Source organism: Staurois parvus, unplaced genomic scaffold (assembly GCF_062004578.1).
Source record: "Staurois parvus isolate SC_StPar_1 unplaced genomic scaffold, SC_StPar_1.0 ptg000393l, whole genome shotgun sequence".
Taxonomy (NCBI): domain Eukaryota; kingdom Metazoa; phylum Chordata; class Amphibia; order Anura; family Ranidae; genus Staurois; species Staurois parvus.
In genome coordinates this window covers 398,947-413,757 of record NW_028318189.1, presented here as the reverse complement: position 1 = coordinate 413,757, position 14,811 = coordinate 398,947, and the positions used below count along the sequence as shown (strand labels likewise).

The 14,811-nt window shown below is 40.5% G+C and overlaps 1 protein-coding gene across 1 annotated transcript in view; it reads left to right on the top strand.

Moving 5' to 3' along the window:
* Positions 1 to 14,811, top strand: part of LOC149455476 (A disintegrin and metalloproteinase with thrombospondin motifs 14-like) — a 215,484-nt gene that overhangs the window by 156,044 nt on the left and 44,629 nt on the right. Inside the window, exon 14 of the mRNA XM_089686196.1 lies at positions 9,968 to 10,091. Within this exon, the coding sequence (XP_089542322.1) occupies positions 9,968 to 10,091 (124 nt within the window). The remainder of the gene's footprint in view (positions 1 to 9,967; positions 10,092 to 14,811) is intronic.

Below are 14,811 nucleotides of genomic sequence, written 5' to 3'. Positions count from 1 at the left end.
GCATTGAGAATATACAATGAGATATTGATACAGGTAGAAGATTTTGAAAACTCTGCCAACGAGAGTCCTATTGGATTAAAAAATTAGACATGTTGTTGCCTAAGGGCCTCAATGATGCCCTTGATGTACAATCCCTGGTTTAGTCTCCTCTTAACTAACTGTGATTGTTAGGTTCGCTGTTATATCAGGTCACTTTCTTGTTTTTGTCTCATCCTTGGTGACTTTTTTACACATTATTCCAGCCTTTATTGATGGATAAAAGATAAAAATAGATTAATCATTTTTAATTGTCCTTTTTCTTCTTTTCTTACTCATTTTTTCATTATATTTAATTATGGTTATTTGTATAGAGTTTTTTTTTTCTTCTTTCTTTCTCTCATTCAATATGTACATTCCCTCCATATATATATATATATATATATATATATACATTTATTCTTCATGTGTCTAGTTTTTGTATGGATTTCATATATGTATATTTTCTATGGTGTATATATATAATTTTTATTAAATTTTTTACTGTATTGTTTACTTGGCTGCATTACTATATATACATTTTAATTGTATGTGTTTACATGCTTTTAATCATTATTGTGGCTCATGATGTTGAGCAGATACGCATACGTAGCATACATTGAAATTTTGCATTGCATATGTATGTATACACAGTTGTATACATTTTTTATACTATGTATTTATACATATATATATTTATTGTTATTTTAGCATATATATTCATGTTTGTGCCCCTGTTGGCCCGGTCTATACCCCAACGCTAGGTGTCTCTCATATACTTATTCCATACAATATTAATTTATATATAACAATTTTAATTAATAACTTTTTAATTTTTCAATTCATTTTATTTTTTATATTAATTATTTAATAATTTTTCTTTTTTTTCTTTTCATCATCATCAGTAATATATCATTTATATCATTCATTCATTTACTTTATTTATTCATTCATTATTCATCGTTTATCAGTGGCGCTTTTCCAGCGCCACTCAGGGAGTCACACTTCCCTTTCTTTCTTTTTATCCCCTGGACGACACATATCTTTGATCAGTGTCGGGTGGCTCGGCTCCCTGGCGCATGCGAGGTCCGTGTTTAGGCACGGCGCGCGCTGTTCATGTGTGGTATGGCGTGAGTGCGTGGTCCGTGTGTGATGCGGCATGCATGCGCTGACAGGCCGCATCGTACCCTCAGCATGGAGCCTGTTATGTCTTTGTTTACCAGCGTGGAGGGGTGTTTGGACGCCACGCTGTTTTCATTTTTTCACCTATTCCCAGGTTATCTCATAGTGTTATATACCTGTCCATAGAATAATATTAACAATGTCCACACACTACCCTACATGCATTGCCATGCAGCATCTTGGCTGTTTCCCACTGGGGGCAGTTTCCATTGGGGTAGTGACCGTCCATCAAAGGTCAGGACTACTCTCCTTGGGGGTAAATGTAAGTACACCTCCAGCACATTTTATTTATAACAATCTGCTTGTACTTTATGCATTTTACAGGTTGCTGTTCATTACATGTAGTTTTGATTGTTTTTTTTTTGTTTTTTGTGTGTGCTCTGGAATTGGGCCACTGGGGGCGGGTAGGAGCTATTTAATGCAGTTATATTACTCCGCATGGATTTTCAATTAACCACTTTTTGCAGGCAGTGCTGCTCTTGTCATACTGCCATATTTTCTATCCGGTGAGTAGAAGGGCCTTATCATCCTCCTTTTGACATTTAGTTGGTATATAGGCTTGTGGCCAGTAGGTACATTTTTAGCTCTGAGGAAGGGGGTTTAGCTCCCGAAACGCGTTAGCTTATCCTTATCAAGGACACCATATCTTTGTGACTGTTTTTGTGGACCACTTACACTGCTTTCAATATCATTGGTCGGTGAGTATACATTCATTTGTCTTTTTAATAAACACATGGTATACCACGGTAATGCACGATAAGAGTGCGCCCTTGTCTGTTCTTTTTTATCTGTAGTCTATATATCCAGTATACCTCTCGCTGCAGTAAGTGTCTGTATCTATCACCTCCCAGTACAGAAAAAAAAAAAACAAAACACCGCTCCAGGTCAGTTCCTTCTTCCACTACCATACACACACTGATCCTCAGGTGCTGGCCCTGTCCGCAGCAGACTCCAATATGCAAACAAACATCAGATGGCCACACATCAAGTACAATCACCTTTATTTTTTTTTACAACATATTCCACAAACATGACAGGGATACAGGACTCCATCTAACGCGCTTTACACTCCACTAGCACTTAGTCCACTAGCTAGGACTCCCCTTTTAGCCAGCAACAGTCTTTCTATACCATTAAAAATGAATGAAGCCATATTACCATTTTTTAAAATGTTTGGAAACATTTGAAATGTCCCTAGCATTTTTATTAAGGCTATTGCAATAATGTTCAGCGATTCTACAGCAAAGCAGAGGGATGGTGCAGCCGACATACTGTAATTTACATGCAGTACACTGGATAAGATAAATTAAATGGTCTGTACCACAACTGATATATTGTTGAATCTTAAAATGTCCTGTTTGTGGCATATGAAATAAAATCCTTGGTCACACAGTGCAGAGGCGGTATCTGCAAGTTTTCAGTCTGCATCTGTATCAACCAGGAAAAGATAACCAAGGTGTTACTGTACTGCTGGAAACTACATGACTGGGAGATAAACCTGAATGTAAATTGGGAAGACAATATAGTGATACTTTGCATTTAAATTTTCCCATATTCTTAACCGCTTGCCCGCTGCCCTATAGCAGAAATACTGCTACAGAGGGGTAGGACTGCGCAAAATCACACATATATATACGTGATTTTGCATTTCCAGGTAGGCGGCGCACTGCTGGCCACAGCTGCCGATCACCAGGTCCCAGCCAGTGATTCCCTACCGGCACCTGGTGATCGCCGAGTATCACTGATGGGGGGGGAGGTCTGTATGTAAACAATACTGATCTCTCCCCTGTGCTGATGGGGGGGGGGGTAGGTCTGTATGTAAACAATACAGATCTCTCCCCTGTGCGTAGCAGAGAAATACAAGCAATGTGCTTACACAGTAAAACACACACAGCACACAGTTAACCCTTTGATCGCCCCAGATGTTAACCCCTTCCTGTCCAGTGTCATTAGTACCGTGTCAAAATGCCCACCGCAGTCCCGCTATAAGCTGCTGATTGCTGCCATTTCTAATTAAAAAACAATTCCAGTATATATATACTGCCATTTGTAAACGTTATAACTTTCACATAAACCAATTAATTTACACGTATTGGGATTTTTTTTTAGCAAAGGCATGTAGCAAAATACATTTTGGTGTAAATTTATGACAAAATTCGATTTTTTTACATTTTTTTACTGGACATGTTTAATAGCAAAAAGTAAAAAATATTGTTTTTTCTCACAATTGGCGGTATTTTTTTGTTTATAGCGCAAAAAATAAAAAACGCAGAGAGGATCAAATACCATCAAAAGAAAGCTCCATTTGTGGGAAAAAAGAACGTAAATTTCATTTGGGTGCAGTGTTGCATGACCACACAATTAGTTAAAGTAACGCAGCGCCGTATCGCAAATAATGGCCTGGTCAGGAAGGGAGGTAAATCCTCTGGAGGGCAAGCGGTTAATATTGGATTCTGCATTAGAGGAATATTCCAATAGAGAGTCTCTCTGTTTAGCAGATGCAGTCCTATACCCTCTGTCAATAGACCTTTGACGATAGCCCCTGGACCTAAGTCTCTCACTAATTATTTTACAGTTTTGAGGAAAAGGAATCTTCAGTGGAATAATTCCTCCTGGCTCTACAGGGATGGATTTATTGGTATGCGCTAAATGGCAACTACTAGCCAGGAGAGTGGCATTTCCAGAAGTAGGTTTGTGGGGTTTTAGTATTCACAGAATGATCAACAGGATCCCTTTCTAATGTACTATCCAAAAAAACAATGGTTTTATCATTAAAATTAGCAGTGAACTTTAAAATGAGATCAATACCACTGATGTATTGCAGAAAACGATCCATATCCAAATTAACACCTTTTTTTTTCCCAAATAATGCGCACCTCATTAATAAATCTGCCATACCAAACCAGATGATCAAAAAACGAGTTATTGTGAGAGAAGATAAAAAAACTCCTCCAATCATCCCATAAAAAGGTTGGCTAGAGACAGAGAAAATTTAGCGCCCATAGAGGCAACACATAGTTGCAAATAATACATTTAAACAAATATGAAAAAATTATGAGTTAAAAGAAAATCTACACACTTATTCTGATCTTTGCATGCTTTCTATAAGATTATCTTTTGTTCCCACCTTTCATTTCAAAGTTTTTTTCTACTCTTTTGGGTATTAATAAATTTCTCAGAAATGTATTATTACACAAACATTTTTATAATGATGACATCAGTGGAAATGCACAAAGAGTAATTGACATTGAAAATCAGGTGATGAATGGTTCCCAGTCTGATTTGTATACCTCTGATACTATTGAAGCGGCGGTTTGAATTTATTTCAAGATTCCTATGCCAGATTAACATTGGATCAGTTGTAAACTGAATCATTACAAGGTGTATGTGGAGTAGGCGGAGGCATGACAGAAAAGGGAGATAAACTGCTATCCGATTCATGCCAGAGGTTTGTTGGTGGAAGCATTTCAGGATTAAAAAAAAAAGAATTACTCCCCTTTTCATCTGTCCGTTTACGGGTGAAAAACGAACACCCATGTATTTCTATGGACTAGTGGATGTAAACGGATTATCATTTGTTTACATCCGTTAATGTCCGTATCCGTTAACATCGTTTTTTTAACGGGAGAAAACCCTATTTTTCTTCCGTAAAAAAAAAAAAAACAAAGCGGACAAAAAGCAGATGTAAACAGATTAAAATGGGTGAAAACGGATGTAATCGGATGAAAAATGGATGTAAACGGGTGAAAAACCTGAAGTAAATTGATGAAAAACGGATGTAAACTGATGAAAAAAACCGGATGTAAACTGATGAAAAAAACAGATGTAAACTGATGAAAAACAGATGTAAACTGATGAAAAAACGGATGTAAACTGACCTGATGACAAAAACGGAACGCCCGTGTGAACGGGGCCTTAGACAACTGAGCGAGTTCGACACTTAGGGGTTTATTTACTAAAGTCGCTTCACTCAGAACCTGGTGCACTTCTGCATAGAAACCAATCGCCTTCCAGTTTTTATTACTAAAGCTTAATTGACCAAGTTGAGGTTAGAAGCTGATTGGCTACCATGCACATGTTCACCAGATTCTGGGTGAACCAGCCTTAGTAAATAAACCCCTTACTGTCCTCCCAAACAAAACAGTGTTATTGTATAGTTTGGTGGATGAAGGCAAGGAATTTGGCATTTTAAGTGCTAAAATTGCAGACCTGTTGACAGTAAGTGACCCTATTGTGCCAGTGTTTCATTATTTGCCCACAATTCATAAAGCCCAAGTTCCTGTGCCCAGGCTTCCTTTTTGTCGCAGGGATAGACTCTTTACTTGAGCCCCTGGGTGAGTGGGTTGATATACATCTGCAGCCCCTTGTCCAGAGGTTAGCTGGTCACATTGGAGACATGGGTGTGTATTGTTTGAACTCCAACATGTACAGTGGACAGAAGACTTGGTCTGAGTTACCTCTGATGTTACTGCATTACACTCCTCTATACCCAGGGGTGTACTGACCATTTGGAAACTCGGGCACTGCCCGAGGGCCCGGAGTCAGTAGGGGGCCCCATGAGATGCCCCTGGTACCTTTTTCATAGGCTTTTTTGAGTTTGGGCAACGACACAGGGGCCCCATGATCCCCTATTGCCCGGGGCCCCATGAGTTGTCAGTCCGCCCCTGTCTATAACTCATTCTTTGGCTTTGGTAGCGGTGAGAAATCATCTTAGAAAATATAGTTCTTATGCGATTGAGCTCCAGGATTACCTCCTTAAGTGTGTAGATTTTCTTTTGACTCACAATTTTTTTTATATTTGATGAAATTTATTTACAACTATACGGTGCCTCTATGGGCGCTAAATGTTCTCTCAAGCCAACCTTTTTATGGGATGGTGGGAGGAGTTTTTCACCTTCTCCTACAATAACCTGTGTTTTGATCTTGTAAAAAATGGAACATAAACTTCTCCCATATGGGCTGTATCGCTTTAGTTGCAGAGTCCAGGTAAGGGTTAACACATTCTTCTTTAGGGTCCTCAAATGAAGATCCTGTAGTTCCCTCAGATACCGCATATGGGGCCCATGATAACAGACACACAGGACAAGAGAGAACACAACCATCTGGAGCAATAAAGACAATCTTTAGGACCTCACTCACAGGGGGTGGTATAAACAGGTGGTTGAGCACTTAATTTAAAAGCACAACCTCTGTATTCACAGGTACCCAGGAGATAGGGTGTGGTGTACACACCTCATTCCAAGCTCTGCTGACCTCATAAGTCTACTCCCTGGTATCCAAGGCAATGTTTTTGGGGCGTTACTAGCCCTTTATTAGACCAAGAGACTTGCTAAAGTAGGCCATGCCCCCCAAAACACATTGCTCTCCAGGGTGAGCTTGATCCATGCTGAACCATGTACACTGCACCTCATCTCCTGGGTACATTGTCAGTGCACACATTGTGCTTTTAAATGCACTTTATGGTGCCAGATGGTTGCACTCTCTTTTCTCTTTTACCTATTGTACAGGTCTTTTTTACTGGCACCTAAAACCTCATTCCACACCCAGCCCGTGGTCCTCTGGAAGAAGTGCAGAGCAATTTAGTACCTCCCTAGAGGAGGACAATGGATGTCTGAACAATCCAGACTTGAACAGTGATTTGGACAGTTATTTTAGTGCCAACAGCACAGTTACCCTCCGTTCACATCAAGCCCGACTTTTGAAATTGTGCGACTTACAGTGAAGTCACAAGATTTTGAAGTCGGAGGACCCGCCGATTTCAGGTGTGATTTGCAAGACATCTGATACAGATGTCTATGCAAATCACACCAAAAGTAGTGCATGTACTACTTTTGAATACTGTGTGGCTCCGACCAAGTCGGACCCGCACCAATATTACAGCTCCAATTGCGGTCAATAGGTGTGTCTTAGCATGCAATTTGGAAGTCGCAGGGCATGCAAATCGCATGCCAAGTCGCATCCAGTGTGAACCAGGACTTAGGGCTTGTTTACACTTTCAGATGGGGGGGTTCTAAGACCCCACAGTTGAGCAACATTTTTACTGCTCCCCCTGTTGCTGCTAGGAATCATCCAAGGGTGCCACAGAGGTAATTATACCCCTCATCACACTCAGTGGGCAATATTCCTTATCCAAGTGAATGGTGCCACATTCCAGCCACCCCACAACTGAGTACAACAAGAGCGGTTGTGGAATAGTTGTCTGGTAATTAGGGGGTTAAAACAGGCAGTGAACAGGCAATACAATACAATGCCTTCTTACTGCCTGCCTATTGCTGCCTGAAGAGTGATCCAAACACAGGTCCAAATGCAGATCGTGCTTCAGAAAGCAAAGTAAGTCTAAACAAGGTGTTAAAGTGGCATTAAACTCTAATTTAAGAAAAAAATTTGATTCAATTTTGTTTTCTTAACTCAAAAAATGTATTTTTTGTTCTCAGTCATCTCTCTCCAAATTCTTTTATTGCTGCTGTGATAGAGAGTGGCTACATTCATTCTCTATGGTCCCATTATATTGAAGAAGGTAGCCACCCAATTTGTTTGCTCCTTAGTTGGAATAGGGACTGTAGACTATGGGATGTGTAGAGTGTGCCTGACCACAAGTAACATGCATTGTTTGTTCAAAAGAAACAGAAGTGAGGGAAAAAAGGAGGGGTTTGGGAGCGCAGCGGCAGAAGAACCCAGTTAGTCTAGGTTCACACCTATGCGTTTTTCTGCTGCGTTTTGCAGAAATGCAGAGCAGTCCATTTAACATGATTTTCTATGGGACAGGTTCATATTTCCACGTTTTCACCTGGTGCGTTTTTTGGAATGGGTCAAGGACTTTTTTAAAACCAAAATGTTGCGTTTTTGGTTCTATAGACGTCAATGGAGACGCTGAAGAAAAGCATGTAGTGCATTTTTCATGCGTATTTGAATCGTTTTTGATGCATTTTTATGCGTTTTTGATGCATTATGCCCAGCAACAAGTTGAAAAACGCCAAATGCATCAAAAACGCATGTGGAAAAATGCAAAACGCATCGCAAAAAGCACTGCAGAAACGAATCAAACTCAAACTACATAGGTGTGAACCTAGCTCAGGACAATTTTTTTATGATTACAGAGCCATTAAGTAGTGGATAGGTATGAATTATTAAAGGGCAGCCTATATACAGTATGTGGTTGAATTAGTGAGAAATTAACTGTTGACCACTGTATGTGATTGTTTACAAGCTATATTTTTAGTATGTCACAGAATTGATGTTTGGAGCACTAACATTCTTTATTGGACATGGGAATCTTTCATTTTACCTTCTCAGTCCAGTAGCCTTAGGTTCCATTCACACTTGTACTCGTATGACTTTGGAGTGCAACCTTGATGCAATTTTGGATGGGTGCAACTTGGATGAGACTTTGGCTTTCGTTAATGATAATGGTCGGCTGTTGCATGTATAACATTTAGGTGCAGCTTTCATACTTTTGTGGGTTTACATTGTTGTCTATGGCACTCGTTGCATGAAAGTTATACCAAAGTAGTGCTACTTTAAAGTCACTGCAACTTTAAGTGATACATATTTGAATGGTTGTCATTGAAAAACATGGGGTACGATGCAACTTTAGTGTCCAAAGTCATATGGCAAGTTGCACAAGTGTGAATGGAGCCTTATATTTACAGTATGTCAGCATTACTGAATATCAGAGGTAACCTGAACACAAAAGGGCCCTGTCAGGATTGCAGTAAAGGAAATGTCAACATTGACTGCACGCTTTGGGGCTATTGTTTGTATACTTTCTTTAGAGCCCATTCACACTTGTGTGATTTGACATGCAACTTTTGGGTTCAAAGTCACATGACAAGTCGCTCCCCATGTTTCCTAATGAGTACCATTCATATCTGTGCGACTTGAAAGTAGTTCCTGCACTACTTTAGTCCGACTTTCATGCAACTTGAGGGCCATAGACTTCAATGTATCCCTCTAAAGTCCCATGAAAGTCGCACCTGAATGTTATGTGTGTGACTTGTGTGAGACTTTGTACAGCACAAACAATCATCCTTGGTCAAAGCTAAAGTCGCACTCATTCAAAGTCGCATCGAGTCACACTGTAAAGTTGCAATAAAAATCACACGACAAATGTGAATGGAGCCTTACTTGGTTTGGTTAACTGCTGACATGAAACAAGCAGGGTCATATCAGTTTTGGTGCTTGAATAATTGCAGTCATTGTTATATACTGTAACAATGTATAGTGTGAGTGTATATGCTGAAATATAGTATATTCAATGATCTCATTGCAGCATAACAAACAGTGCCTTTTATCAAGCATTTATCAACAGAAGATGCCTATGTACAGGATGTGTAATCATTTACCTGCGAAAGAATCCAAAAACACTTATTTTATCTGATACACACATCATTTGAGAAGCAACCTTTATATAAGCCCCCTGTCCTCTGTGACCCACAGCATCACCTTATTAATGCACTCACAAAAGAACTTTGGGAATTATCTACAAATTTGCAATAAAGCTATGTTTGTCTGACTTGGTTGTCCATTCGCCTGTCAGCTGCTTATCAGTTGTGTTCTTTGAACATTTTGCCATACTAAGACTTAATTATCATTTCAATTTCATGTATATCTTTCTGAAAATACAGATAGGGAAGTTTTGCACTGTAAATGAACACTGACTTTACAAATAAAATACAGCACTACACCTATAGTCTGCTAAGCTGTCTGAATTCAGAAGAGTTTCTACGAGTTTTATCTGACACTGTGTCTGTGTTGTTCCTTTGTACTATAGCATATCGGATGTGACAAGGAAATTGGCTCCATGAAAGAAGATGATAAGTGCGGGGTTTGCGGAGGAGATAACTCACATTGTCGAACTGTGAAGGGAACATTAGCTAAATCGCCAAAGCAGTCCCGTAAGTAAATCTACGTGACGCTTATCAGCCATTTCCTGTGTTCATGCAGTCACTAACTCCATATCCAAGAATGCATCCTTGTTCCACCTGCTTGGGTTTACCAAAGAGTTTTTTTTCATTAATTCTTTTTTTAAAGGTTTAAAAAAACACACAGAGAACGTGGTTGTGATATGAGTACAATGAAAATGTGTCCCAGCTGGGAACTGACTTTGTTCAGTGAGGACCCAGCAACATGCACATAAAAAAACATTTACAGTAGATCATATTCAGGGAATCAATATATGAGGCTCCAGTTGTAGTCTACTCACAGACTTGTAACACAGCCCCTACCAAGATAGTGGGGATTGGGAGACAAAATGGGAATGGACAGCTTTACCCTCAGGGGGCAGGACCCAGAAATTAGCACTTAGGACAAAGTCTAGAAATGGGCCTAGGGCACACCCAAACAGGAGAGGTAGAGAAAACAAATGAGTGGGGTCAAAGAGTAGTGAGGAGAGGCCAAAATCATGTACAGTAGTGGAGGGATGGAGGCCTCAAACAGGCCAGGAGATGGACTTCTCAATCCATCAAACAGAAGCCAACAGAGTTTGGTACATCTGAGAAGATGTGTAGTCCACCCAACTGAACCAGGTCTTACATGCTCTTGATTTCATTAACCTTTCTAAACCACAAATGTAGCGTGGGTGGCTTTGGACATTTCCAGTATACTGGTGTACATGCCCTGGCTGCACCAAATAGATAAATCAAAAGCGATTTCTTGTAACATGTTTTAGAGAGAGGTGTAAGGTGAAGTAGAAAAGCTGCCGGATTATCACTAAGACTGATATTGATGAGGTTAAAGATAGTTTTCTTGAGCGAGTTCCAGAAGCCTCACATACAGGGAAAGTTCCAAAAAACAAGGATCATCGGTCCATCCTGGCCATATTTCCAGCAATGGTGAGAGCATTCAGGAAACATCTTGTGAAGCCCTCAAATAGACCGGTTCCCGGCTGGGACACATTTTCCCTGTACCGAATTTGCGACCTATTTCTCCTTGTGTTTTTGAAACCTTTAAAAAAATTTAATTCTCTTTGGTAAACTTATGGAGGTGGAACAAGGATGCATTCTTGGATACGCCTCGATCCACTACCACAAACCAAGTTAAACAAACACTTTGCAGATTTTTAATGAGCTCAAGCAACCCATTTATTCACTTACTGACATGCAGAGAAGCATCATATTTATAAGGGTATTCATTTTTTATTCCATGTTGTCCTTATTGCTCCGATATGTTTGTGTAAAATGTAGTACAAGAAATATACAAAATATATTTAAAATATACTCATTTTTATCTAGTTAGTACTCGGTAACATACAGATACTCCTTCTTTAAGATGCATTTTTATATGAACAATGTGCTATTAATCTCACTGTTGATTCTGAAGAGCCTGAGAAATAATTGCAAAACATCCAAATGATCTCTCTGCCTCTTACCTAAGCTTAGTCGATGGACTTTTGTCAAGGGTTTGCTTATAAAAGCCTGTTGAGAGAGAAATATCACAGCAGCACTGACTTTGTTGCATGCTACAGGGCTACTATCCTTGTCATTCCCTAATTACATGGAGAAAAGCTGACCTGGATCAATCATATGAATATCAAGTGTTTGGACATCAAATATGCTCAGTAATTGCTGAGTATGGAAGAAGGATTAAAGCCAAAGTCCAGGTTACTAATCATTTTAAGTAGTTTGTTTGGGCGACTGAGAGTGCCTTGTTGTAGTCTAGTAGCATCAGCTATATAAAGTACATTATATTGCCAAAAGTATTGGGACACCTGCCTTTACACGCTCATGAACTTTAATGGCATCCCAGTCTTAGTCCGTAGGGTTCAATATTTTTGTTTGACCATTCTTCCAGAAGTGCACATGTGAGGTCAGGCACTAATGTCATACGAGAAGGAATGGCTCGCAGTCTCCGCTCTAATTCATCCCAAAGTGTTATATCATGTTGAGGTCAGGACTCTGTGCAGGCCAGTCAAATTCCTCCACCCCAAACTCACTCATCCATGTCTTTGTAGACCTTGCTTTGTGCACTGGTGCACAGTCATGTTGGAACAAGAAGGGGCCATCCCCAAACTGTTCCCACAAAGTTGGGAGCATGAAATTGTCCAAAATGTCTTGGCATGATGATGCCTTAAGAGTTCCCTTCACTGGAACTAGGGGGCCAAGCCCAACCCCTGAAACACAACCTCACACCATAATCCCCCCTCCACCAAACTTTACACTTGGCACAATGCAGTCAGGCAAGTATCGTTCTCCTAGCAACCACCAAACCCAGACACATCCATCAGATTGCCAGACAGAGAGGTGTGATTAGTCACTCAGAGGACACATCTCCACTGCTCTAGATTCCAGTGGTGGTGTGCTTTACACCACTGCATCCGACGCTTTGCATTGCACTTGGTGATGTAAGGCTTGGATGCAGCTGCTTGGCCATGGAAACCCATTCCATGAAGCTCTCTACACACGGTTGTTGTGCTAATCTGAAGGCCACATGAAGTTTGTAGTTGCTTTTGGCAATATAGTGTATCTGTTCTAGTAGCAGACAGACCACCAATCATAGTCTGATCAGGGGAAGCCTTGTATTCACTGATAAAAATACAAGGCTTCCTCTAAATGGAGGAGAAGCACTCATCCTGACTCAATTTTGTCACAGGAGCAGACGGGAAGTTACCCATACAGCTATCGGAACACAATACTGTATACTGTATGTACTGTAGCTGATGTGACTATATGTTACAGTGCTTACAGCAGCTGAATAACTTAGTAATGAAAAAAACTCATTTGGGTCAGCTTGGCTTAAATTAACTATTTAAAGTGGCAGGAAACCTGAACTTTGGTTTTAAGGATGACATCCTCAGAGCACGTTATGTTGAGTGCTCTGCAATGCAAACTTCCATACCTCTGTCCTGACAGGTTCCTATTTAATGTCAGGTGAGTGCAATCCCAAAGACAGGGAAGTGATCAGGAGTAGAATGTTTTGTACCTACAGAAGTAGCTCATATTGGAGGGTGTGGAGTCACTGCTGTCACCTTCAATAAGCAGAGAGAGGCAGGGATTTGAATATGTTCCTGTATATTAACATCCAGTAAGGCTCCGCTTTATAAGGGAGAAAATAATCTGTTTAAATATTGTTTGGGTTCTAGTTGTACAGTTGTAGATAGTCCTCACTTCCTACATGGCCTCATTCTGAGAATTGCAAATTTGTTGACATTAGCTGTAGTGAGCCCCAGATGCTGCCAAACCCCAGGTATAATGTAAGAGCTGTATGGCTCATGTAAAGAAATGCATTCTGTTCATGAAATTTAGGTTTAGCAAAAATAAAAACAAAGATTGAGTTTTCTTTAAAAGCACAGAGGTTACAGACTATAAGTGATGCTTGCTGAAGCCACATGCAGCTGGTGAACTCCAGTAAAGTCCAGATGTTCAGCATGTGTGATTCATACTGATGATAGCAAATACAAAATGTATGCATGCTTACAGAATCTGTTTTTGAAGGTGGAGTGCAGCACATCACAGTACTCACCAATGAAAACAGTTCCACATATTTTATACACGATGAACTTTAAAAGTAGGGCTTTTTCTGCCCTATTTATACTTACCTAGGCGGATGCAGCATTGGTCCGATACTGCATCTGTCCTTCATCGGCTCTAAGGGTGAGAACTCAGTGATCACATGACCGCTGATTGCTGCGTTCTCCTCTATGCTCTGAGCAGAGAGCTGGACTGTCAGTCACCACTGTCTGCTCAGTCCCCCCCAGAGCTCACTGGAGCACTGGGCTGTGAAAGGGGAGGGAGCGGCTGGCTTGGGCTCTCAACGCTTCGCTGATAGCCCGAGCCAGCTGCCACTCCAGACTCTGGGGAGGATCTCAATTTTGAAGTCGGGGTCTTTCCCTAGCCTTGGCCAGCTGAGTGGCGTCAGCCGACAGCGGGCGTCAGTCCACTGTCAGCTGAAAACGTATCACAGGAATGCAGAACAAACTGCACTCCTGTGATCCACAGAAGTACAGTCAGACAAACTTTAGACTCCTTTTAAATAGCTACAGTACATAATATTCTTTGAAAGCTGTGCAATGTGAGCCATCAAGTTCTGATTACAATATAATTAAGTTACCCAAGAAATCTCTTTTTATGAGAATGGAGATTAGTACAGTGCATAATTATCTGGCCTAGTCTTAAAAGTGAAATGTTGGTATAGCGCAGGGGTCTCCAAATTTTCTAGAGAAAGGACCAGTTTACTGTCCTTCAGACTTCAGAGGGTTGGCTGTGTCCATTGGGAGTAAACAATGATTTTTGATATTAGGAGGAGAAATAGTTGGTGCCAGTGAGAGGAATAGTACCCCGTTATTGGTGTCAGTGGAAGGAATTAAACCTCATCTTTGGTGTCAGTGGAATGAATAGTGCCCCATTGATATTGTCAGTGGCAGGAATTATGCCCCATTGTTGTTGTCAGTGGCAGGAATAATGCCTCAAGGGCTGGATAAAAGCCCCAGCCCCTGCCCCTTACACAAGAGTCCACAGATTTTCCCCTTACATCAGAGTTTGCATGATTCACCCTTAAAATGCATGGAGGAACTCTGAGGAACCTGATGTAAAAGGGAACTCTGATGTAAATGGAAAGCATTCCCGCTGATATCAGGGTGTGCAGCATTCTCCTTTACATGAGAGTTCCCTTTTACACCAC